At 43.1% G+C, this 27,410-nt stretch overlaps 1 protein-coding gene across 1 annotated transcript in view; it reads right to left on the bottom strand.

The window, feature by feature from the left end:
- The window catches only part of LOC308303148 (alpha-1,6-mannosylglycoprotein 6-beta-N-acetylglucosaminyltransferase B-like), a gene marked incomplete at both ends in the record, with an annotated part of 65,759 nt that overhangs the window by 24,319 nt on the left and 14,030 nt on the right, over positions 1-27,410 (bottom strand). Inside the window, 7 exons of the mRNA XM_080747471.1 lie at positions 1,375-1,541; positions 4,551-4,733; positions 5,759-5,932; positions 8,041-8,108; positions 12,990-13,132; positions 14,632-14,761; positions 22,192-22,307. Of these exons, the coding sequence (XP_080603597.1) occupies positions 1,375-1,541; positions 4,551-4,733; positions 5,759-5,932; positions 8,041-8,108; positions 12,990-13,132; positions 14,632-14,761; positions 22,192-22,307 (981 nt within the window). The remainder of the gene's footprint in view (positions 1-1,374; positions 1,542-4,550; positions 4,734-5,758; positions 5,933-8,040; positions 8,109-12,989; positions 13,133-14,631; positions 14,762-22,191; positions 22,308-27,410) is intronic.

The following is a 27,410-nucleotide window of genomic DNA, read 5'->3' as shown; positions in this document are numbered from 1 at the left end:
ACTTAAAGGAGGACTTCACCACTTTTCAACTTATCTTCATATAATTGGTCCTCACTAAAAAATTGCTTTTTTTTTTTCAGAGGAGGGCTGTGGGCAGGTCAGAAACCCATCGTCTTGTGACATCATCGATTGGGAATCCAAGCTAATAGAAACTGCAGGCTTTCTATTCCTGAAAAGTTGCAATGTTAACACGTTGCAGTCCGAAATAGAATGGTGGTTGGTAGATTAGCCGTGAAATTTCTATTATTGTATTGTGATCTGAGACATAATATTATGTTTATAAACATGACCCCGCAGCCCCTCCATCTTGAACAGCGCCGCTGTTTTTTCTTTTTTTTTTCCCCCCAGGCCAGTAACTCACCATGATTTTCTCGATCTCCGTTGGGATAGAATGGGGGTTTTGGCCGATCGTCGATGTCCCCGTGCGTTTCGCGTGCGCGATCCTTTCACGTAAATGTCCCCGCAAATAGTCCATGTGTGACTGAAGAACAGAACTGAAAAGTTTCGCTAGCATAGCCCCAAGCATGGCTGCAGGAGGAGCTCGAGTGTGTAGACAGTAAACGGATGGGTGGAAGGTGCCTTGGAGAAGGAGAGGCGCTGACGTCACCTCTGCTTCATGCACGGTCTGCATGAGCTATCAGTGCACGAGTGGTGACTAGGGAAGGTTAGACGATAGCCGATTTTCGGATCAAAAGCTTTTATTCCGGTTTTAAAGACAAAGTCCGGGAATGTACGACGTGGCTGAGAGTCCCTGGGGGGATGTGCGATATAGTACGGTTTTAACATTAAGGGGCCCCCCTTGGCTTAGAAGGTGTTAAAGTGGAAGCCATTGTTCTCGTGATAAAAAATATTGATTATTTTTTTTGGGGGGGAAATGATGATGTCACAAGACGATGGATTCTGAACTTCCCACAGCTCTCCTAGGAGACTTGGACCGAGTAGAAAAAAATTGCGCTATTTTATTATGAACATTAGTGAGGACCTATTATATGAAGATAGGTTGAAAAGTGGTGAAGTCCTCCTTTAAATACAAATACATTGGACATAAAAAAAGACTAACATTTTATTGTCATCATATTGTCATTAAGCTACTAATATAGAGTGAAGTAAAGCGGGTTATGAGAAAGACACAACGGTCTGAAATGGGACTTTGTGAGGATAGAAGGTGCTAGTGGGACCTCAAAAAAAGGTTTTAAAATAGGAAAAGTGAATTTTCATGGTGTATCACCTTTAAGTGAAGGTGGGGGCCGCATGTGCGCCCAGTTGCCCATGTATGACCTAAAATAATCTTGCATATATAGGGCCACCCGAGGCCTAGAACCGGCACTGACAACAGAAGGACATGGCACGTCGCAACGAGGAGAGGCGCTATACCTGCGGAGGTGCTGTGGCGACGTGCTGATGGTCAGATCATGACCCAGGACGGTCAGGCAGGCGCCGAGGTCAGCCCATTGGACCAGCTCCCCCAGGGGGCCCCCCCTCTCCACCATGGCCCCAAAGCGCTGCCCCGCCGCAGCCAAGACCCCAGGGTAGAGCAGCACCTGCAGCGGGGTGGACAGTCTAGTAAATCTAGGGAAAAAATACACTCAGGTTGGACAAAATGTTATTATTTAGTTTTTCAACTGATTCTGACAGGAAATTAGGTCTACTAGCCAGGATAAAGAATCTACCATAATCTGCTCACTGCAAATACCCACAGTGGCCAAATCAAGTTGGGCTCCCATCGACTTTCTATACAGGAGGAAAATACCCAGAAAAAAAACTGCTTTAAGTAGGATGTGAGGGGTCTAACTAGGGGTTTGACATGATGCTGAATCCATTGCAAGAATTTGTTTTGCACAAAAAACATTCCTTGGGCTAACAATGGCCCCAGAAAATGATGGTTTAGTGATGAAAAGTGATGAGTCATCACTTTTCCACAGTTTTGTGGGCGTTTTATGGGGCCAATGAATGTTTTTGTGCAAAACAAATGCTTGCAATGGATTCAGCATCATGACAAACCCCTAGTTAGACCCCTCACATCCTACTTAAAGCAAATTTCTTTCTGGGTATTTTCCTCCTGTATAGAAAGTCGATGGAAGCCCAACTTGATTTGGCCACTGTGGGTATTTGCAGTGAGCAGATCATGGTAGATTTTTTTATCCTGGCTAGTAGACCTAATTTCCTGTCAGAATCAGTTGAAAAACTAAATAATACATTTTTGTCCAACCTCAGCCTTATTTTTACTGGACTTGCACGCTCTGAGTAGAACGGGTACACCTTATTGTGTATCATTATTTTATGCTTTAACTATTGAAAAATAGCAGATATACAAGCTTGCGAGCGCTGCGAGCTTGTAGATCACAACTTTTTTCAAAAATAGCAGATTTACAAGCTCGCAGCGCGGCACTCGGTGCCGCGCTGTGAGCTTGTATATCTGCTATTTTTCACTGGTTAAAGCGTTCAACAATTCTAGGCCTAAATGGGTTAAAGGACAACTTTGTTTTTTTACAACAAGTGTTCATATTATGTTAGATCAGGGGTCTTCAACGTTTTCAGGTCAAGGACCCCTTAGTTGAGAGAGAGATGAAGCATGCAGGGCCCCCCACAACCTGTTAATAGATTCCATATACGGTAGTTTCATTGTTTGACAGCACAATCATCAGTGTATTTTGGATTCATTTCAATTTGTGTTTTCAGATATTTAACCTCTTGAACCATCAATACATATTAAACTTGACCTTTCACTTTGTACTTAGTGTGCTCTTTTTCCCCTCTACACCAAAGCTCGTTGCCGAAAATAGCCGATCTACAAGCTCACAACGCTGTGAGCTTGTACATCTGCTATTTATTTTTTCTGCTAGTTCTCAGAATATGGACACTAAGGGTTCAAGTGGTTAATATAAAAAAAAGGAGGAAAAAAGGTTTCTATCACACAAAGATTTGGAGGACCCCCTGTAGTAACTCTGAGGACCCCCTAGGGGTCCCGGACCCCCTGTTGAAGACCCCTGTGTTAGACTGTAACTAGAAGCTGCTCTTCCGATCACATGGGTCTCCACCAGGTCAGGTATGTTATTGTGGCCTCCTGGTGGCGCTATAATAGTCCAATGTGAAAAGGGTGCCATGTCTTCTTCTGCCTTTGCAAGGTAGTCTGACGCTGCATTCATGATTTGAGCCATTTTGTTCCAAAAGTTGACCTGCTGGTGGCGCTATAACATGCCAATGTGAAAAGGATGGCATTTGTTCCTCGATCTAGTAGGAATCTGCATGCAAAATCTCACGGAAATTGCACCCTGCGTTCATCATTTGAGGCATTTTGTTCAAAACTGAACAATCATGCAAATTTTGGAAGACAATGTAGCCAAATAGGATGGAATATGAAATATCGGACAGATCTGTCTTGATCACATGACTATAGAGATACTGTGTAACGATTTGCGGGATTTTGGTAGCGCTCTAAAAGTCAGATGTGGGGAAAAGGGCAAAGGTTTTTCCTTGGCCTCTAGGGACATTTTGTTCAACATAGAGCACTCCTGCAAACTTTGGAAGCCAATTTTAGCCAATCAGGATGGAAATATGAAAAATCTGAAACACCCGTTTCATTTAATAACTATCAGAGACACTGTGTACCGATTTGCATGATTTTTGGACAAAATCTCTAAGTGCTCGTTGGAAATCACTCAACGCAACGGTGCTGCGTACCTCCTGTTTCTACATTGCACGTTATTGAAAACAAGCGCTTCCTAACTCTGACACCGAAAAATAATCACCTGCACAGATAGAAAGAGGATAATTCCAGCTTTGCGTGCAGCTGCAATGTTGGTTTAATGTGGTTTAATACAATCAGATAGGACTTTTCCATTTGGATGTATGGGCTATCAAGGCCAGAAAGTAGGGTTTTTTTGCCACTCACTACATGTATAGGCATTTCTGCATAACTTCCTGGTACCTTTATTAATTTTAGAACGGGTACACATTATTGCGTATCATTATTTTATGCTTTAACTATTGAAAAATAGCAGATATACAAGCTCACAGCGCGGCACCGAGTGCCGCGCTGCGAGCTTGTAGATCTGCAATTTTTGAAAAATCTTGAAAATTTGAATTTTGACCCGATTCTATAAGTGTCTTTTGAATCCTTCTAAGATTTTTTTAAAAACCCATGTTTCTATGTCAGCAATCTGGCTAGCCATCATCAAAGAAAAGGTCCTTTTCACTTAACTGGAGCTCAGTCAGTCTGTTCTTGAGAGACTACTATATCAGTGGTTCTCAAACATTTTCATGTCAAGGACCCCCAAAAGGATATATGTATTTGGCCACGGACCCCCATCTCAAAATATTCAGTTCCTGGGACCACCCAGAAGCAACATTTGAGTTACAAACGTTCGCTTTGAAAATACATATATTCAAAGATTTGCACATCACATTTTCACGACTTTTTCAAAAAATAGCAGATCTACAAGCTCGCAGCGCGGCACTCGGTGCCGCGCTGTGAGCTTGTATATCTGCTATTTTTCACTGGTTAAAGCGTTCAATAATTCTAGGCCTAAATGGGTTAAGTAAAGTAATACCTTCAACTTAGCTGATGGGGTTGTCTTGCCCTCGTTTGGACTCATATCCAAGGCGGCCCGCGTCCACTGCTCTGACATCCGCTCCACTCTGGAGCGGATGAACTTCACCGCGGGACCCTTGTTGTTGTTGTTGTTGTTGCTGATCGCCTCGTACAAGGAGCTCAGACTGGTCCGTATCTCAGCCTGGGTGCAGACGTGAGATAGGCCTACTATAACTCACTGGTTCCCAATAAACACCGGACCGAAAATGGGGCGAAATGAATATCAAATATCTAAATACTGAATGAAGAAATTCAAAAACTGTCCAGGGTGTTCCCAAAAGCCTGATTAGACGATAAAATGAGAAATGGGTGTGGCTAACTTCAGCTGGCTCACCACCCACCAGCCAGGCATACTTAAAATGAGCAGAAACATCTAAGAAATTCAATGAATTAGAAAACAAATGTTTATGAAGTAGTGAAAATAGCTGATGTACAAGCCCACACTGAGGTATGAAGCAACGCGTTGTGAGCTTGTAGATCTGCTCTTTTTATTTTCACTAGTTTGGGTCCTGGGCAAACGTCTAATTTCTCTTTTGGGTCGATCTTGAGCCAAAAGGTTTGGGAACCACTACTATAACTGAGGCCGATTCTTAAAAATGGCTTCCAAATCCTAACAGTTTTCTGAAAGAACGTGATGTTGCTCTACGGTGGTTCTACTCAAAGATTGTTATGATTTTTTTCTAAAATAGCAGTTCTACAAGCTTGCAGTGTGGCACGAAGTGACGTGCTGTGAGCTTGTATATCTGCTATTTTCGAATAGCCAAAGCATCAGATCATTGTTAAAGGGGTTAAAATCGAAAATGAAACCGATGCTTTAAAGTGCTATCTGTAACTAAAAGACACATATCGTCGCTGTCGGGTGGAAACCTTGTATGTCCAAAACCGTTCGTTTTGTATTTATTGTTTTAAAAATGATCTAAGCTAGTGAGGCGTTGTGTGCTTGTAGATCGGCTGTTTTCACTAGTTTTGTGCAATAGTCTTGTGTGATGAAGCAGGGCTTTACTTTACGGAAAAACGTACACATTTGAAACTTGGAGCTACGAGGTTTCTGCCCGACAGTGACGCTATATTTAATACCGCAGCAAGACGCAAAACGCAAAACACAATAACTTTGATATTCACACCATTGACTATTCAAAAAGATTGATGCCTGTCGTCTAGAGATACCTTTTCTGCGTGGGAGTGCGGGTTCTGGCGCCACGGCGGTGAAGAATGGTTTGTTCCTGGGCGGCGGGGACAGAAGTCCTCAGTTTGGCTGAGGTAGGCCAGTATGGTGCAGGTGCTCCCATCCACCCCGTAAAAAGCATAGCAGGGGTCCGACTGCCAGCGGGACCGCAGGAACTGGCAGCGGTCCAACGCAGAGGGAGAGAAATGGGGTTAAAGCTATAAATAAGCAATGGAGGCATCGGTGTTGTTGATTTCGTCTACGAAACCTCTGGCGAAAAGTGTCCGTCGACTGCCTTTTTTTGCAGACGAAATCGGAATAAAAACGAAATACTAAAATGTTGGGGAGGGTCTAGTGGAGAAGAGATGCAACAGAACTACACACACACACACACACACCCCGTGAAACTCCCCACTGTCAGGTGAAAGGATGTGTCCATGTGTATCGAATGAGACATGTGGTCGTCTACACCAGTGGTTCTCAACCTTTTGAGGCCTTGCCCCCCATTTTCGGATCACGCCTCGCAACGCGTCTGTTTTCACAATTTTGGCAATTCGTTTGACCACTTTTTTTTTATAAGCTTTGTTGATTACTTTTGATGCAGTAGTGTTTTTCTTTCTTCTTTTCTTTCTTTTTGAGGTATTGAAAAAAGGTCTTAAAAGTCCTTCAATTGTCTCTTCGCTGTCATCCGGGGAGGCCGGTCCCGGGTCCGTATCAGTGTGCCGACGTGCCGGTATCCCGAAAACAAACCCCAACTCTAACCCTAACCCTAAACTTAACCTCAGTAACTAACCGTGACGAGTAACTAACCTGCCGCTGCTAGTCGGAACAGCGGCCCTTCGGGATATGAGCGGTCTACACACACCCACCCTATAGACCAGCAGTAGGGGTTGACAGAGACACCGTAAACATGGAGAGGGATTGGCACCGACTAAACTGGGGAGAAAATGTGCTTTGTTAACACTCTGGCGCTTTGTGTTTATACATTTACAAATGTTCACATCTGTGAGCTTTCCAGCAGTGGCGTCAGTTCGGCTAAAGCTACGGTATATGGCAACATGACTGGTGTCTTGCACGCGCATCTTCGTGTGCGTGCAAGACATGTTGCCATACCTTAGCAACAGGCATGATGAATTTATTTTAAGAAGCACATTTGTTTTCCCCCTGTAGTAGCCAAGGTATGGCAGCTGAAATACCTTGCCATATACCCAATTGACGCCTCTCTGGTTTATACATTTACAAATATTCACATCTGTGAGCTTTCCAGTGCAACCACAGAAGCCTTCTGTGGCTCCTGTTATTCAATCATGTTCTCGGCTCCGATTTGTCCTGTTTGGGGATTACTCTTGTGCCTAAAAATAAAACATAATTCGTACAATACAATATTAATTAAAAGACTATATAGTATAAAGTATAAACTTCACTTTACATTGCAGGTGCTTTTTGAGAGTGAAACAATAAGAAGACACGTGTGACGTGTGATCTGGGCAGCTTGCCCCAGGAAATGTGCCAAGCTCAATAGGGAACAACAGTATACGGTAGGTCAGTGGGTTTTAAACTGTTTGTGCCCGAGTCACACAGTTGTCAAAATCTGTGTGTGTGTGTGTGTGTGTGTGTGTGTGTGTGTGTGTGTGTGTGTGTGTGTGTGTGTGTGTGTGTGTGTGTGTGTGTGTGTGTGTGTGTGTGTGTGTGTGTGTGTGCACCGCTCCAAAAATAAAGACAAAAAAGACAGGGAAAGAAACCTGTGGAAAAAATGCATTAGCAGGACATTTTCAGTAAAAGAGCCTAAAGACCTGAAACTAGGGATGGGACGATATGAACATATCATGTCAGGATCAGTGTGACCAAAGAAATCGTGATTTACGATATTATCACGATGATCAAAATATCCCCAACAAACATTATCCTGGGGCGGAATGTTTGACAAAAAATAGCAGATCTACAAGCTCTTGTAGATCGTCTATTTTTTTTAGATCTGTTAGAGAGTGAAAAGTATATGTATATTAGTACATATACGTAGGCCTACGTTTTACCAATAGAGGGTTCAAATGGTACCGGATGCTGCTCGGCAAATAAAACGTGAATTGAGTCCAGTCCATGACGGAGGACGAATTCACGATGAATTGAATCTCCACAATACGATTATCCTGAGTGTTTTTGATCACGATAAACGATAATATCGCTTATATCGTCCCATCCCTACCCGAAACGGCACATCTAGCGACGAGGTGACGCATACAGTAGGTACAGTATACAGTCATTATGTGCATTCTCACTTTCTCACCTCCACCTTCTCAGAGCAGACAGGATATGCACGGTCCATTGGCACCTCGCACTCCTCGTGGGGGCCTTCTGCAACCACAGGGGTGTCACAAGGGGGGAGGGGGAGTAGGACTGCAGTTACTAGGGCCCAATGGTGGAGGGGGCCTTAATGGGCTCTATGCATGTACTCTCAGAGTTCCACAACTGCATGGGGACATTTGGAATCCACTCAAGGACACTTTGAGGCCATGGCTACACGGAGCTGGATATTTCATATATCCCGTTTTTTCAGATATCCACATAGAAAAATATCTAGGTCCACATCCACACGACAAAGATATCTAGGTCTAACACGCACACACATAGTAAAGTCTTGAGAGATATCCGGGTTCCCTGTCTACACGGCGGATCCAGTGAATCGGATATTTTTCAATCTCTCCACTTATTTATCCGGTTTAAAAAATATCCAGCTTTGCGGCCGAAATATCCGTGTGGCTGCAAGCCAACAGCACAAAAAAATGTCTAGCTTCATAAATATCCAGCTCCGTGTAGCCATGGCCTGAGACCCACTGGTGTAGCAGAGTGTTTCCAGTGAGCCAACATGCACAATATCAGCACCCTGACTCTGTTTGACCAGAATGGAACAGACCCTTCATTAGTATCATCGGTAACACCTGTGAAGGAAGTCGAAAGAGGCCCGTAAGTAGAACAAAATGGCGTATATGCATAGAGCCTATTATTTGATACTTTAGCTATTGAAAAATAGCTATAGATATACAAGCTCGAGTGCCGCGCTGCGAGCCTGTAGATCTGCCATTTTTGAAAATGTGTGCAAATATTTGAATATATTTTATTTTTTTAAGCAAACATTTGTAACGCAAATTTTGCTTCTGGGGGGGATCCCTGGAACGAAATATTTTGAGATGGGGGTCCGTGGCCAAATACATCATTTTGGAGGTCCTTGACATGAAAAGGTTTGAGCACCACTGACAAAGAAACATTGTCAGTGGAGGATTTGAAATATTCAAAGACTATAGGCACACGTTTCCACGATTAAAAAGAAATAGCAGATCTACAAGCTCGCTGTGAGCTTGTATATCTGCTATCTTTCAAGAGTTAAAGTACCCAGGGCCCAGAATTTGGTGCGACACCCCTGGGGCCTCCTTTATGAGATATCAACCATCACAAAAAAAACGTATTTTACGCGGTCCAATTTGAATGCATAATTATTCCAACCGACCTGGCTTTGCTAACAGCAAGCACATTGTGAAGTTAAGCCCAACGCAGGTAATGAACAACATTGGATAATAATAACGGCAATATATAATCTCTTGGCTGAAACGTGCACGGTGAGTGTAGCGGCCATGCATAGTGTTGCCATGCATAAAGGAAAGCCTGAGACTAAAGGTGCTGTGTTCTCAGGGGCCCCTTCCAGTAAGCCCCCCCACCCTCTCCAGCCAATGTCAATCAACTGGAATGAACTTTCACACACGCACGGACGCACGCACACACACACACACACACACGCACACACATACACACACCTGACCCACCTGCCTCCTACCAAACATGCTCCTTTACAATGCTAGCCGTTGCCAAAACACACAGTTCTTAACTGTGTAAAACAACCTAGTAAAAGGGAGAGGGGGAGAGAGAGGGAGAGAGGGAGAGAAGACAAGAGAAGTCGTATTAACGGCCCAAGGTGCGAAGGCCCGCAAAACAAGTGATATGCTGTGGAGAGACTTGGAGAGAGAGAGAGAGGGCTGGGGAGCAGGGGTGTCACAAGGGGGGGGGGAGTGGGACCGAGTTACTGGGGCCCAAGGTGGAGGGGCCTCACTTTAGCTATTGAAAAATAGCAGATCTACAAGCTCACATCGCGGCACCAAGTGCCGCGCTGCGAGCTTGTGGATCTGCTATTTTTGAAAAGTCGTGAAAATGTGTGCAACTCAAAGTTTGCTTCTGTGGGGGTCCCTGGAACTAAATATTTTGAGATGGGGTCTGTGGCCATGAAAAGGTTTGAGCACCACATAGGTTTAAAAAAAATATTCAAAGACTTGCACAAAATGTTCAAGATTTAAAAAAAATAACAGATCTACAAGCTTGCAGCGCGGCACTCGGTGCCCCGCTGCGAGCTTGTATATCTGCTATTTTTTCAATAGTTAAAGCACAAAACAACGCGTAATAATGCGTTCCCAGTCTATGGGTTAAACCCCCTCCCCCTGTGAAGAACATTCATGGGGGGCCCGCAGTGAATCCTTGTACCCGGGGCCCAGAATTTGGTGCGAACCCCCTGCTGGGGTGGGGTGGGGTTGGGGTGGGGGCACTCCGTTTGAGAAAACAGGGGGAACGAGTCGACAAGCCGGTGAAAGGACTCCTGGGTAATTGAATCGTGGTTTATGGGTGTGTGAGGTAATGTGAGGGAAGCATGCAGGGTGAGGGGTGCTCACTCGTGGGGGAGGAGTGTGTGTGTGTGTGTGTGTGTGTGTGTGTGTGTGTGCGTGCGTGCGTGCGTGCGTGCGTGTGTGTGTGTGTGTGTGTGTGTGCAACTGAGTGCGTGGGCTTCTGTGTGTGAGGGGAGCCTGTGTATATTTAGGAGTGCTTTCAGATTTTGAAAATTGCGTGCGTCGGCTCAAACGCGGGTGTCCGTGTGGCCCCTGTGCTTTATGAATCCCCTTTATTCAGAGTGTAGTGTACACCACTGTGCAAAGTAACTAAGTACATTTTGAGGTATACTTTATTTGAGTATTTCCAATTTCCAATACTGTTACTTTTACTCCACTACATCTCGGATCCAAATATTGTACTTGAGAACTTTGGGTGTTAGAACACTTTTATTTTATACTCTGGCTATTTGAAAATAGCCGATATACAAGATCGCAACACGCCGTGACGCGTTGTGAGCTTGTAGATCTGCTATTTTCCAAACATTTTGTACTTTTACTTTTGGCACTTTAAGTACATTTTGATGCCAACACTTTCACACTTTTACCCAAGTACATTTTGAATTCCGGAATACTCTTACTTGTAAGGGTGCACACACACCAAAATAGCTATATGAGAGTGGAATCTGTGTTCCGCCAATGCATTTCAATGGGAAGGGGGCGCTTTCATGTCAGTGGAGGATATCTGCGCGCCGCGCCGACCTTGCGTTTAAGTTGGAGCTCCGGTTTTTCGTCGAACGCGGAATGGGGAGTGTTCTGGAAGTGACTGACAGGTGCCGATTGCCGAGGCGCGTCACTGTCTTTGGGACAGAATGAGCTCTCTGCGTTTTTAGTCAGGCAAAAGAGTTTATCCGCTGGCGACCAAATTTTGGTGTGTGAACCCTAACAGAATATTTCTATAGCCTATTTTAGTATTGATACTTTTAATTAAAGGCCCACTGACACGCCCCCAAAATTATAATAGTATGATACAGTAGGTCACGTGGTCTCTCTGAAAACGGTCTGAAATAGTCTGAAACTCATGTCACAGTGTAATCTGCCCCTCGCCCCCCAACAACAGCTGACCAGTACAGTAAGTAGTCTAAGTACAGTAATTTCATTGGCTTATAATTGCGCATTCTCACAATGACATCATAAACATATGAACTAATATTTTAAGATGACTTTTTAAAGTGACAGTACCCCTTTAGATGACAGTCCTACTTTAAGTAGACATACGTGAGTACTTTTTCCACCACCGGCGTGTGCGCTCCCAAAACTCTCTCTCTCTCTCTCTCTCTCTCTCTCTCTCTCTCTCTCTCTCTCTCTCTCTCTCTCTCTCTCTCTGCCTTTCTCGGGCCCTTCCTCTCGTCCTCACCTCCCCTCGCGTGCCAGCCAGGGGTGCGTAACCCCCACCTGACACACCCCTCTTTAGGGCCGTTGCGGGGATATAAACCTTTTCCTCCCCGTGGTCGGCCGGGGTCCGCGTCGGTTCCGTGGGACCTGTTAACCCCCCCCCCCCCCCCTATTAATTCGAGGACTCCATCCCCCAGAACCACCTGCACTCACTACTGCGGCCTTCGACCCCCTCCCTTCACACCCCCTCCATCATCGCAGCTTGTTAATTTCTCTGTGTGGTTAACCTCGAGTGTGAACCATGAACCGTGCATTGGACTACGGGGAGCACCGTATGACACCGACCACAGATGGCCTGCTAATGAACTTTTGCAACCAATATATCGTCGTTGTCGGGTGGAAATCTCATAAGTCCAAAACCGTTAATTTTGCATTTTTCTGTAGTACCGGTAGTTCACCCACAAAATGACTTTGTTTCTATTGATTACTCACGTCATGGAGACTTGAGTTCAATAATATTTTTTTGTATTCGTCACATTCATAGGACAAAAAATTGGATAAAGTAAATTTACCCCCATTGATTCCGGATGGGGACCCAAATGCATTTGGGTGCCCATCCAGAATCAATGGGGGTAAATCTATTGTAATCAAATTATTGTCTTAGGAATGCGACAAAAAACAACAAATATTATTGAACTCAAGTCTCCATGGCGTGAGTAATCAATAGGAAAGAAAGTCATTTTGGGGGTGAACTACTCCTTTAAGTTTGATATTGTATTTAGATATATTTAATACATATTGTCATAATACATTTTGTCATCAGCTTTTCTGATGGCTGTTTCTATGACAGGCGAGGGCCTTCCTCCAATCATGATCAAGTGGGGGCAGGCCTTGGTGCGCATCAGGCCCGCCCCCACTCGACCACATTGGAGGAGGGCCCCACTCTATCCTGATTGGAGGAGGGCCCCACTCTATCCTGATTGGAGGAAAACCTGTCTCCTCCACCAAAGCTGAAACTGCTTTTTTCTCCTCACAGGGGACGAGGCTGATATCCAAATATGGACCAAACACTCTATAGTAACTAGTACTATAAGAACATAAACCCATTTTGTTATTATTTGAATTAAATTAAATCACTTACCCTACCTTTAAGGGGTTGTGGGGGTAAATCTCAGAAAGTGCATTTGGTCTTTACCTGCTTGTGTTCTGGGTTCGTCGCGTGCCGGTGCTGGTGTCTGAGACGGAGGACGATGACGGTGGAACTGCTCTAGTTTCTCCGACATGCTCCTCAGTTCCCTCTCTACCGACCGCACTATGCCTTTGTGGTCCTGTCGGAGACTGACATGCACGCACGCACGCACTCACGCACGCACACACACACGCACACACACACGCACGCACGCACGCACACACACACACACACACACACACACACACACACACACACACACACACACACACACACAGGGACATGCAGAGAATGTTAGAGAGGCATGGGCTGACATTTCTAAAGGGTACTATTGGTGGAAATGTCGAAAATAGCTCACAACGCGTTGCAGCGTGAAGCGTTGTATTCTTCAGGTTGGCTATTTTTGGTGCTTGATACCACACTGAACTAAGCATAATCAAGTCAATACTGGATATCTGTTCAGGAGAGTTTGGACAAGGCAATTCTCTTGAATGCTGCCTTGAGTTATGGCACGGAAAGAGGGCATTTTACATTTCTTTCACCATAGTAAAAAACTGCATTCATGGTCTGGAGAGGGCACTTTTTACAGACGGATAAAAGGGAAGGGGCTCAAGCCCCCTTTGATGTCTATGTGTGCATGTGCCTGCACACACACACACACACACACACCCACCCACCCACGCACACACACACCCACCCACCCACCCACCCACACACACACACACACACACACACACACACACACACACACACACACACACACACACACACACACACACACACACACGTGTGTGAGATGTAGTGGAGTAGAAGTGAAAGTATTAAAAATACCTCCAAATTGTACTGTAAGTAAAGTACTTAAGTAAATACTTTAAGTAAATGTCACTTTCCACCACTGTGTGTGTGTGTGTGCGTGCGTGCGTATGTGTGTGTGTGTGTGTGTGTGTGTGTGTGTGTGTGTGTGTGTGTGTGTGTGTGTGTGTGTGTGTGTGTGTGTGTGTGTGTGTGTGTGTGTGTGTGTATTGTATCGTATTGTATTGTATTGTATTGTATTGTATTGTATTGTATTGTATTGTATTCACTTCTGCTTTGGCAATGTAAACGTATGTTTTCTCATGCCAATAAAGCCCTTTGAATTGAATTGAATTGTATGCAGGGACGTGCTGGGCCCCTGATTCAGCCCGGGAAAAAGAGTTGTAGAGGCCCTCATGCGCGCTATAGAGAGAGATCTCTATAGCACTGCTGCTACTCAAAGATTTGCCATTTCAGATCATGACAAGTGACAAGCCAGTGCAGGGCCAATTACTGTACATGAGTTATATTTCGTCGTTGTCGGGTGGAAACCTTGTATATCCAAAACCGTTTGTTTTGTCATTTATCATTTGTCATTTATCATTTAAAAAATGATTTAAACTAGTGAAAACAGCTGATCTACAAGCACACAACGCCTCGCGGTGCGAGGCGTTGTGTGCTTGTAGATCGGCTGTTTTCACTACTTTTGTGCAAACAGTTTAATTTTTATTTTGTGCAAACAGTTAAATTTTTTCCTAATGGCCGGCCTGGACGGGCCGAGAATGAACCGGCCGTTCGGGAGTTGTCCCGCTTTTCCCAATGGCCAGCACGTCCCTGATTGTATGTGTGTGCCTACCTCTGCAGTACCAGACTGAGGTCATCTCTAGCAGGCTGTGGAGCCTCTCTCTCCCTGGCCAGCCTCTGTACCTGAGAGCTCAGCGCCTCCAGACGCAGGGACATCCTCCGCATGCTGCCACCACGCTGACCTGCAGCCAGGGGTGGGAAAAGTACTCAGGGGCGTCGCAAGGGAGGTAAAGTGGGACTGAGTTACCAGGGCCCAAGGTGGATAGTCCGAGCGTTTCAGGCAAACATCGTGCACTTTATGAAAGAAGCATGAAATTTGGCACACAGTTAGAACATGCCATATGGAACATTTTTGGCTATAGGGGCATCTCAGAGTTGTCTTGGGAAACTTGTGGGAGCCAATCGAAGTTGCTCTCATAGACTTTACTATAGAGTCAAATAAATACAAAAAATAAATATGCTTTAAGTAGCATGTGAGGGGTCATACTGGGTGTTATTCGGGATTCTGAATCCAATGCAAGCATTTGTTTTGCACAAAAAAACATTCCTTTCCGAGAAACGGCCGCCACTAAAATTTGAAAAGTGATGACTCATCACTAAATAATAGATTTATGGGGTCCGTTTTTAGCCCAAGGAATGTTTTTCCTGCAAAACAAATGTTTGCATTGGATTCAGCATCCCCAAAAACACCTAGTTTGACCCCTTACATGCTACTTAAAGCATATGTATTTTTTATATTATTTTACTCTATAGTAAAGTCTATGAGAGCCCAACTTTAATTGGCTCCCACAGGTTTCCCAAGACAAATCTGCAATGCCCCTATAGCCAAAAATGTTCCATATGGCATGTTCTAACTGTGTGCCAAATTTCATGCTTCTTTCATAAAGTGCACGATTACATCAAAATACTGCCCGAAACGCCTGGACTAGGAGGGGCCTTAATTATTTTATACTTTAGCTATTGAAAAATAGCAGATATACAAGCTTGCAGCGTGGCACAGAGGGCTGCCCTGTGAGCTTGTAGATCTGCTACTTTTGAAAAGTAATGAAAATGTGTGCACATCTTTGAATATATGTAATTTTTAAGGAAACATTTGTTACTCAAACTTTGCTTCTGGGGGGTCCCTGAAACGAAATATTTTGAGATGGGGGTCCGTGGCCAAATACATATCATGTTGGGGATCCTTGGCATGAAAAGGTTTGAGCACCACTGACATAGAAACATAGGTTTGGAAAAAAAAAAAAAAAAAAAAAAAAACTTGAAAAAACTTTTTTCAATAGTTAAAGCACCCAGGGCCAAGAATTTGGTGCGACACCACTGAAAATACTCACGTTTTACTTGAGTAAAAAGTATCAACACTGTGTAACACACAATGTGTAATCTAGGTGTCACGGCAAATTAATGTCATAATGCCATAATGGCACATTATCATATTATATGTCCTTTCAAAATGATTCTGATTCTACAGAATACCGTACACTACGGTGCATTATGTCACTGCTAATCCTTTCCTCATGGGAGCAAAATGTTGTTCCCTATATCGTCAAGGCAGGGTTATGTAATGCCATTTATTTAGGTTGAGCTGATATAAGTAAAACGCTTGATTATGCTATGCGTGTTTTCCATATTACATTGGTGGAGTAATGACATCCAATCATTTTTATAGGCTTAAAGTTTCCAGAAAAACTATTTTAGGACAGATAAAGACAGTAATGACTCATAACTTCTGACAAGCAAATATTGTTGGAAGGGTAACCGGAGCTTTGCGAGTAATTACAGTCGTCTCGCGTTGCTTTGCGGCCCGAGAGGGCCCCCCCATATGCACACAAACATGCGCACACATGTCCCGTATGCACGCACGCACGCACGCACGCACGCACGCACGCACGCACGCACACACACGCAGGGGCGTCACACCAAATTCTGGGCCCTGGGTACAAGGCTTCACTGTGGGCCCCCCATGAATGGGAATTGGGAACGCTTTATTATGCATTATTTTGTGCTTTAACCATTGAAAAATAGCAGATATACAAGCTCACAGCGTGGCACCGAGTGCCGCGCTGCAAGCTTGTAGATCTGCTATTTTAGAAAAATCGTGAAAATGTGTGCAGGTCTTTGGAGATTTTTTACACAATTCTATAAATGTCTTCTAAATCCCTCTAAGGTTTTTTTTTTTTTTTTTTAAACTATGTTTCTATGTCAGTGTTGCTCAAACTTTTTCATGTGAAGGAATCCCAAAATTGTATTTATTTGGCCACGTATATGCTTAAAAAATACATATATTCAAAGATTTGCACACATTTTCTCGTCTTTTTAATAGCAGATCTATAAGCTCGCAGCGCGGCACTCAGTGCCGTGCTGTGAGCTTGTAGATGTGCTATTGCTCAATAGCTAAAGTATACAATAATTAAGGCCCCTCCACCTTGGGCCCTGGTAACTCAGTCCCACTTTCCCACCCAGTGTGACGCCCCTGCACACACGCAGACACGCACGCACGCACGCACGCACGCACGCACGCACGCACACACACACACACACACACACACACACACACACACACACACACACCTACGTTAATGTTTATACAGACGCCTTAAAGGGTACGTGTAGCCCTCAGCTCAACTTGATGACATCATAGGCTGCTATAGCGTCGCTTTGAGGTCATGTTTTCAGCACATGTTCTCTTCTGAAACTCTGCCTCGTCATGTTATTCACACATGCGTCAAAACAACTAAAACTATTTATTTATTAATTTCTCTTGTAGTTTTAACTGAACAGCTCTGGAATTGGAGCGATTTACAAGATAATCTGCATAATTTAACTTAGTATGAAAACCTCCAGCTCATGAGTCATGTCTGTCTGTCTATCCGTCTGTCTCTCTTTTGACATCACAATAGCCCCTTTTCGACTGCAACTTTAGCACCACACTACACAGCACTACACCACACCACACCGCACCACATAATAATATCTACATTTTCCATTACACAAAAGTACCCTATATCGGTAAGAAACAAATTGACCTTTTTTAACTGTGATTATAATACAATATACATTTGTATTGCCACTATCCTAAATTATAATACACTATAATGAATTATTACTTTGATTATAATACACTATAAAGTATTAATGTATTACTATGATAATTATAATACACTATAACAGATTATAATAGTGGTTATAACACAATAAAATCTATTCATGTATTACAACTATATCCTGGTCTAAATGAAATGAGTGATCAGTCATTATGAAGTGTTTGGCACTGTTTGGCCTAGATCAGAGTAGACCTACTCTAGATTGGATACTTTTTAGTACCGCTTTCACACCACTACACCCAGGTCCTTGTAGTGGAAAACCTGGCACAAGTGGGCGGTGTGGAGTGGTGTAGTGTTGGGCCATGTCATTGGAAAAGGGGCTAATGACACCTCATCCCAGCTCAGCAGAAGGATATAGCTGACATCACAATGATGTTGCAAATGAATTCCGTCCTTGTCCCTTGCATGCCCATATATAGAGATCCCTGATGTCATCAGTATTAAGCCCATATCTGGGAATGCCCATGTATGGACATATTGTGTCAGTCTCATGTGGTCTATGACATCAAACATCTATGATGTCAGACTTTACTTTAGTCATCTCCAAATTTGAAAAATGATGGCCACATTTTGGCCACATTTTGTCCAAAATAAGATACGTGACAAGTGTGGCATCATCTCTCCTTTTATAGGTGTTTTAATGTGTTATCTTAAGTACACCGATGCAAGGCCACCATAGCAGTCATAGCAACAATATTAAATAACATCATTATGGTACCATTTGTGGATTTTTGTTTAGGCCGCTGGTAGTTTTGCTTATATGTGAGATTTTTTGCCACAGGGACAAATGAAGAAACAAATGACAGTTTTGTTTAAGTATTGCTGGATGAAGCCTTTGATTTTGGATCATTTTTATGTGCTTAACATTTGGCAGTAAATTTGAACCAGGGCGATCTGTGTGTGGGTGAACCCCGGCTTCCCTGGGTTGGGTTTATTTTCTCGACATGACCTCAGGATTGGGCGGTTGTTGTTTGTACACAACCCGTGGTGGGTCCCTGAAAGTGCAGAACAATTGTGGGTCTGTGGCTGAGATGCACCGGTGGTTTTGATTGTCTACTCAAACAGTTTTCCTTGTATTGAGGATGGAATTGTTTAGGTCCAAAGCTTTCCTCCCTGGTTCCCTTCTGAAACTGTTCTCATGCATGGGTGTATAACCGCTGTATCTGGATCTTTCACAGAGTTGTCCATTTGTTTTTGAAACGGTCACTTTGTGTGCTGCTAATCTGCTAAATACGATTTAGGGGCAACATTCTTTCAAGGGTATGGAGTGGAAAATTTCGATGAGCTTTTGTCAGTTTATTGTACATGTTTATAGGAAGGAATTGATCTATATGATTTAAAGGAGTAGTTCACCCCCCAAATGATTTTTTTTCTATCGATTACTCATGCCATGGAGACTTGAGTTCAGTAGTACGTTTTTGTATTCGTCGCATTCCTAAGACAAACAATGTGTTAGAGTAAATCTACCCGCATTGATTCTGGATGGGGACCCAAATGCATTTGGGCCCCCATCTGGAATCAATGGGCGAACATTTACTGTAGTCAAAATATTGTCTTAGGAATGCGACAAATACAAAAACATATTGTTGAATTCAAGTCTCCATGGCATGAGTAATCAATAGGGAAAAAAAGTCATTTTGGGGTGAACTACTCTTTTAATATTGTGTCACGTCACTCAAATGACACATAATACTAATAGCTGATTATACTTATATTATAGATTATAGATATTATAGATTATACTATTCTGATATATAAATAATAATAACATAAGGTCTACTATGACCTAGTCCTAGACTATGATACCCAAACGATGTACAGTACACTAGCCTTCTCTCATACGAACAATACTCACTTGTTCGTATGCGGGCATGCAAATAAGATCCATCAGGTATTAATAAGTTAGAACGAAACCATTTCACAATATCTTTTCCTGGTTCTGCTTTGTTGTTCGTTGTTTGTTTTATCCATTGCCTGACAAAGGCATGTGCATGCAGCGAAGATTCCAGGACGACCATGGCGCCGGAATATGCTAATTCATTCGTAGCGATGTGTGCAGGGGCGTCAACTGGGCATGGCAGGGGTAAGCAGATGCCATACCCTGGGTCCAGGGGGGGAGAATAAAAGTTACTTTTAAATATAAATCCATTAATGTCTCTTTGTCTATCTGTGTGCTGGTTATTATGTTGTTAAATTACAGTAAAATAACTACAAATACAAAATGTAACAAAATGGTCACTTTAACAAGGTATTATAATTATATTCTCCACACTTTTATTCTCCCCATCTTGACAAAATGGTATATCCCAGGTTTCGCAGGTCAGCTGCACAGGTGCAATGCATTATTGTTAAGTGTGGCACGTTTACTATATTATGCCAAGTTTAGCTGCTTGAACAACCATTCCAGGCTGCCATATCCAGCCCAAGAAACCGTAGAAACGGGGGGAAAAATAGAATGTACTTCTTAAAATAAATGTATCATGCCTGTTGCTAAGGTATGCTAAGGTATGAAACTTGTGTCTTGCACACGAGCCTTTGCGCGCATGCAAGACACAGTCATGTTGCCATACCTTAGCTTTTTCTGAACTGACGCCACTGGATGTGTGTGAAAAGAAAAGACTCCAGAAATTTACAAAATAATCCTCCGCGGGAGGTCTGTTGACAATATGTTCCTCTCGCTGTAACCTTGGAGGAAGGCGATCTACCCAAACAACCCCATCAACTGCCCCCTCAAATACCCCCCCCCACTTTATAGGCAGAGGTGTCGCACCAAATTCTGGGCCCTGGGTACAAGGATTCACTCACATTTTGTGCTTTAACTATTGAAAAAATAGCAGATATACAAGCTCACAGCGCGGCACCGAGTGCTGCGCTGCGAGCTTGTAAATCTGCAATTTTTTTTAAATCGTGAAAATGTCTTTGAATGTTTCAATCCTTCTAAGGTTTTTTTTTTTAAAACCTACGTTTCTATGTCAGTTGGTGCTCTTTTTCATGTGAAGGAACCCCCAAAATTATATATATTTGGCCACGGACCCCCATCACAAAATATTTAGTTCCAAGGTCCCCCCAGAAGCAAAGTTTTAGTTACAAATGTTCGCTTAAAAATACATTCAAAGATTTGCACACGTTTTCACGACTTTTCAAAAATAGCAGATGTACAAGCTCGAGTGCCGGGCTGTGAGCTTGTAGATCTGCTATTTTTCAATAGCTAAAGTATAAAATAATTAAGGCCTCCTCCACCTTGGGCCCTACTAACTCAGTCCCACTCCCCCCCCCCCCCCCCCTCTTGTGACACGCCTGTTTATAGGAAAACAGTTTGGCTAGACAAACAGTTGATTTGAACATGGCATATCTTGGCCACAAACCCACAACTGTCAGGCATGTTCAAGGACCCACCGCGAGTTGTGTACAAACCTCCACCCAGCCATGGAGCAGACGGCTCAGTCACATCAGGTCTAAGCCCCCTGAAGGCACCGTACATTTCGGGAAAGCATAATGAAACGATGGGAACTCTTCTGGTATTTTTAGATGCACGCAGTGAAGTGCCCATGCAGGGACCCAAAGACCGATTTTTGAATTTTCGACATAATTTTTGGGGGAACCACATTGATCTTGTGTAGCCTATAGTGATCTACCGGTATGTCGTCTGTTCATATAATGAAGAAACCTTCTAGTTTGACCCACATATGTATGTACGTTTTGTGTACACATGTAGGACTATATATCGTCGTTGTCAGGTGAAAACCTTGTATGTCCAAAACCGTTCGTTTTGCATTTATCATTTTAAAAATGATTCAAACTAGTGAAAACAGCCGATCTACAAGAACACAACGCCTCGCACCGCGAGGCGTTGTGTGCTTGTAGATCTGCTGTTTTCACTACTTTTGTGCAACAGCCTTGTATGATGAAGCAGGGCTTTATACTTCGTGAAAACATTAACACATTCGAAACTTGGAGATACGAGGTTTCTGCCCGACAGTGACGATATTATACTTTGTGTGTGTATATGCATGCGTGTGCGTGTGTGCGTTAAATATATTAAATATTGTTGTTTTTGTGTATTGTCTTACCATTCTCTGCCATTATATATATGGGAGTTGTCTTCTCACCAATTTAAGAAGGCTCTGAAATCACTTCTCTAGCCAGTATATACTTTCCATAATATGGAAAGTATATACTTATATACTTATTATGGTCTGCTAAATGAACCTGGCCCTATTCATTATTTTCCTTAGAGGTTAATCTTCTGTGTGTCTTCGACTGTCTATTGTTGTGAAATGATTTTGTTTCCTTTCTTTTTTTTTAGGCTACTCAGTTTTTTCTGTATGACATGTTGTTTTATTTTTTAAGGATACATATATTCTACTTTGATGTGATTTATCGTTTTTTGAATGTAAAATATTTTTTGGAGAATGCCACTTCTCAAGGGTTTTTAGGCATCTCCATCACATTTTCCAAATCTTTGTATACTGTTTTTCATTTTCTTGTGAAAAGTGAAATATTAAACAAACCTTGTTCTTCGGGAGCGCTTCCGGAGGGCTCGTTGCCGGTCATCTCAGGAGGGACCCAGAGACTCAGCAACAGTAGGCCCAACACTGACGCACACAGACACAGCAGCAGGCAGCCACTGGAGGGGGCACAACGCACAAACATACGCACTCATGCACAGGCGCATACATGCGGCAGGCACACAGGTGGCAGGCACATGCACGCGCACACACACACACACACACACACACACACACACACACACACACACACACACACACACACACACACACACACACACGTTATTAAAGTCTTAAAACTAAAGCCTTTGTCCACCACATCATCTATAGTCCAGGGGTCTTCAACACTGGGTCCGGAACCCCTAGGGGGTCCCCAGAGTTGCTACAGGGGGTCCTCCAAATCTTTGAGTGATAGAAACTTTTTTTCTCCTTTTTTATATTAACACTAGTGTCCATATTCTGAGAACTTTAGCCAAAAATAGCAGATCTACAAGCTTACAACGCCTCGCAGCGCTGCGTGAGGCGTTGTTGTAGATAAGCTATTTTTGTCAAAGAGCTTTGGTGTAGAGGGGGAAAAGAGCAGAGTACAGAGTGAAAGGTCAAGTTTATTAACGGTTCAGGTGGTTAAATATCTGAAAACACAAATTGACATGAATCCAAAATACACTGATGATTGTGCTGTCAAACAATGAAACTATAATATGGAATCTATTGGCAGGTTGTGTGGGTCCCTGCTTCATCTCTCTCTCAACTAAGGGGTCCTTGGCCTGAAAACGTTGGAGACCCCTGATCTAGTCAGTTGCGCATATCATGAAAGCAATTTCTCAATCTTTTGATCAAATTACACATGCTTTGGCACATTTATGCAAATGATTATGTACAATTGTCTGCTGTTTCGTACATTGATCAAAATAACTTGAAGGAGCTATAGTCAACTTTTTCATTGTAGGGCCGACACTTTGTTTACATCCTAGTCTATAGACTAGAATGTAAACAAAGTGTTGGTCTGACAATGGCCAAAATGATTATTTTATCATTACTTTACGCTTTTTGTGGTCATTTTTGAATAGAAACACATATATGAAGCTTATTTTTTTATAAAATATTTCCGAAACATTATTTTTATTTTAGCATCCGTTTTTCAAGAAAAAGTTGACTATAGCTCCTTTAATCTAGGGCTTTGCAGATAGGCGCAATTCTTCGCACGGGGAAAAAAAACTCACTATTTTATTTTTTATTTTTTTTAAGAAACCAATGATGACCTCATGCACACCTTCTCTGAATTTGCTTTATTTTCGGAACAGGGTTGATTTTTTTCTGATTTTCGCAACTGTCGCCACTGGGTCCCTTGCTCTCTCTCCCTCTTCTCTCTCTCCTTGGCCTGAACAACGTATTTTGCGGATTTCGGTTTCCAAAACGAAAAAAAAACAAAACAAAAAAACAAAAAAACGCAGCAGTGTGCAACCAGCTTAACCGAAGAATCTATATAGGCATGAGTTCTTTGAAAGATATTGACAGGATGTGTAAAGTGTTGCCAGTTTATTCCTTGGCATTCTGTGTTGTACTGCATGTTGTTGTCATTGTATTTTTTAACAATAGTTGCAGAATGATGAAGAACTCCTAGTTTGACCCCTCACATGCTACTTAAAGCAGATTTTCTTTTTCTTTTTTTTTATATTTCTAGTGGAGTCAATGGGACAGTGAATATACAAATAGCCATAACTTTTTTTTCACGATGTTTCCGGCAGAGCAGGCCTTTCATTCTGAGGACCTTAATGACCAAACTAATAGATAGAACAGAAATAAAAGGTGCGGCAGAACATCACAGGTTCAACCCTATTCCTTGAGCTTTTGGGCTTGTGGATCCCCGACTATACTTACTTTCTCACGAAGTGAAAGGAGCTGAAAGACAACTGATGTCATGATTGATGTCACATGCTGGACACATGTCATCAATCATTGTCATCGAAACCTTAGTTTACATTGGAAACTACAGAATACTCAACATGGCCAAGCCTTTTGACTAACTTGTTCGTAAACAATGACACAAGAACGATGGCAATTACATGTTCAATTTACTCTTGGGAGAAACGGATTTTGAGGAATCAGGAATCCACTCTCATAGGTAGTTTGGTCTGACCGTACCCTAAAAGTACAGTACTTGCCTCTGAGATGTAGTGGAGTAGAAGTAAAAGTATCGGAAATTGGAAATACTCAAGTAAAGAAAAAATACCTCAAAATTGTAAATGTGCTTATAGTTACAGTACTGTACTTTACACCACTGACTATAGTTGTTGAGGATGCACGCACGCACGCACTCACTCACTCACTCACTCACTCACTCACTCACTCACTCACAATATGCTTGAATACAACAGTAAACAACCAACAGACCGAATCGAATTCCTGTAAATGCCATTTGTTTTATATAATCCCTCATGTTCAATAAAAAAAAAGACCTTTGAAAGCCGACGTCAGACTATTTTAAAAGGACCGCTGAAAATACTGAAACTGCACAATGGACTAAACAACTGCGGCTCAACTGTGTTGTCTCTTCCATATTTGTATAATACATTACAACCCTCCTCTGCAGGGGCGTCAATTGGGTATGGCAGCTGCCATACCCTGGGTCCAGGGGGGAAAATAAAAGTTACATGGACTATAAATCCATGAATGTCTCTTTGTCTATCTGTGCTGGTTATTATGTTGTTACAGTAAAATAACTACAAATGCTAAATTTAACAAAATGGTCACTTTAACAAGGTATTATAATTATATTCTCCACACTTGTATTCTCCCCATCTTGACAAAATGGTATATTCCCAGGTTCCGCAGGTCAGCTGCACAGGTGCAATGCATTATTGTTAATTGTGGTTGTGGCACGTTTACTAACATGCCAAGTTTAGCTGCACTTGAATAACCATTCCAGGCTGCCATATCCAGCCCAAGAAACCGTAGAAACGGGGGGAAAATAGAATGTAAATGTATCATGCCTGTTACTAAGGTGTGGCAACATGACTGGTGTCTTGCACGCTCACGAAGGCACGCGTGCAAGACACCAGTCATGTTGCCATACCTTGCTTTTTCTGAACTGACGCCACTGCTCCTCTGAACGTACATGTGTACTGCCTAGTACAGACTCAGAACACCAAACAATGAGCTCGAGTCAATAAAACCAAAAGTCCCCCCCATAAACCCATTCTGCTTTGCGTCAAGTGCATTGAGAGAAAGGGAGACAACATTCTTCCATGACCTCAAAATGAAGACCTCAGTGTGTCAAAAGAAAACATCTGAAGAGTGATGTGCCATTGTGGCGTGTGTTCATTTGACTCGCCGGTCCAGTGGGCGCCCGGCTCTAGTTTTACTGGGGCAGAGAGAGCAATATGTAGAAGCGTTTCATCAGACCAGTCAACCCAGAAACCATGGTCCAAAGAAACACAGGGAGTCCAAGCTAAACACATGCTAATACGCATGCATAATATATGCGCGTGCGTGTGTGCAGAATAGTATGAATGCAGGCACGTGCACACATAGACATCAAAGGGGGCTTGAGCCCCTGCCTTTTTATCCTTCTGTATAAAAGTGGCCTCTCCAGACCATGAATGCCGTTTTTACCGTGGTGAAAGAAATGCAAATGCCCCTCTTTCCATGCCATAGCTGAAGGCAGCATTCAAGAGAATTGCCTCGTCCAAACTCTCCTGAACTTGAACGTAGCAACTTATGTTTAAAGAATTGTCCTCTCTGCGTAGAAACCAAGCATCAAAAATAGCCAAGCTCACAACGCGTCGCAGCGCAGCGCGTTGTGAGCTTGGAGGTCTGCTATTTTCGATATTTTCACCAAAACAGGCCATTTGAGAAAATTCAGCCCCTGCCTCTCTGACATTCTCTGCACGTCCCTGAACGCACGCACGCACGCACGCACGCACGCACGCACGCACGCACGCACGCACGCACGCACGCACACACGCACACACGCACGTACGTGCAATTTCCAACTCCCTATAAAGTTTTTGATTCAGCTCTATACCCTTCAATTCTCTCGCTAAAAGATGTGGTGGTTAACTTCATTGCGGCACACAACGTCAGATGAAAGAACTTTGCGTTGGGTCGTTCGGAATATACGAGGAAATAAAACGGTTAGAAGCTGCTCAGGGAGACATTTTTATAAAGATTTACATGAAAAGTGGTAGTTGATGTAAATGATGTCACGTAACTTCTTTTTATACATTCCTTCCTGTTCCTTGTTTTATATCTCTGTGAGATTTATTTTCGATTTATTAATGGTTCTGTAATGTTTCATGTGATCAAAGCAGTTTTTTTTTTTGGTCTTTCGGTGCAAGTCCAAGTCGAGTCTCAAGTCAAAGTCAAGCAATGCTTTTTTTTCTGACTTGAGTTTTCTTAAGACAATTTATCCCCATAATCCAATGTCTACCTGCGCAAAGAAGGGACCTGTGAGAGTGATATATTTAAAATGGTATTGTTTAAAGCGTTGCAAGTCTTTCATAAGTAGTAACTTTCGAATGCTATCAATGCACTGAATGGGATTTTGTCACGTGTACTCAGACCATTGAATGGTGCAGTAGGTGAGATACCGACCTACCGACGGGCACAGTAGGTCATCATGCTATGGGTTGATGGCAGCAGGTGTCTGTCATCATTCAGTGGGTTGATAAAAGTCTGGCGGGGTGATGATTCTGATTACGATTCTGGCCCCCTGGTTTACAACTCGCTGAGTTGGCTCAAGCGGACTTCGCAACGCTCGACACGGCTATAGATCGCTAGGCAGTGTCTCACATGGATCAAGTCCGCTTGAGACGCCACGCCTCAGTCGCGGTCCAACAGGGACGTGCTGGCCATTGGGAAAAGCGGGACAACTCCCGAACGGCCGGTTCATTCCCGGTCGGTCCAGGCCGGCCATTAGGAAAAAATGTAAAATAAAATGTCAGCCTTCGTTCCATTTTGGGGGCTGGGCGGCCAACAAAGTAAATCGCCACTGTCGGGAAGAAACCTTGGATCTCCAAGTTTCAAATTTGTAATTTTCGCAAAGCAAAGCCCTGCTTCATCATATAAGGCCGTCGCACAAAAGTAGTGAAAACAGCAGATCTACAAGCACACAACGCCTCGCGGTGCGAGGCGTTGTGTGCTTGTAGATCGACTGTTTTCACTAGTTTAAATCATTTTTAAAATTATAAATACAAAACAAACGGTTTTGGACATACAAG

This window comes from Nannobrachium achirus, assembly GCF_963921795.1.
Source record: "Nannobrachium achirus genome assembly, chromosome: 18".
Taxonomy (NCBI): domain Eukaryota; kingdom Metazoa; phylum Chordata; class Actinopteri; order Myctophiformes; family Myctophidae; genus Nannobrachium; species Nannobrachium achirus.
This window is presented reverse-complemented; position numbering and strand designations above follow the sequence as displayed.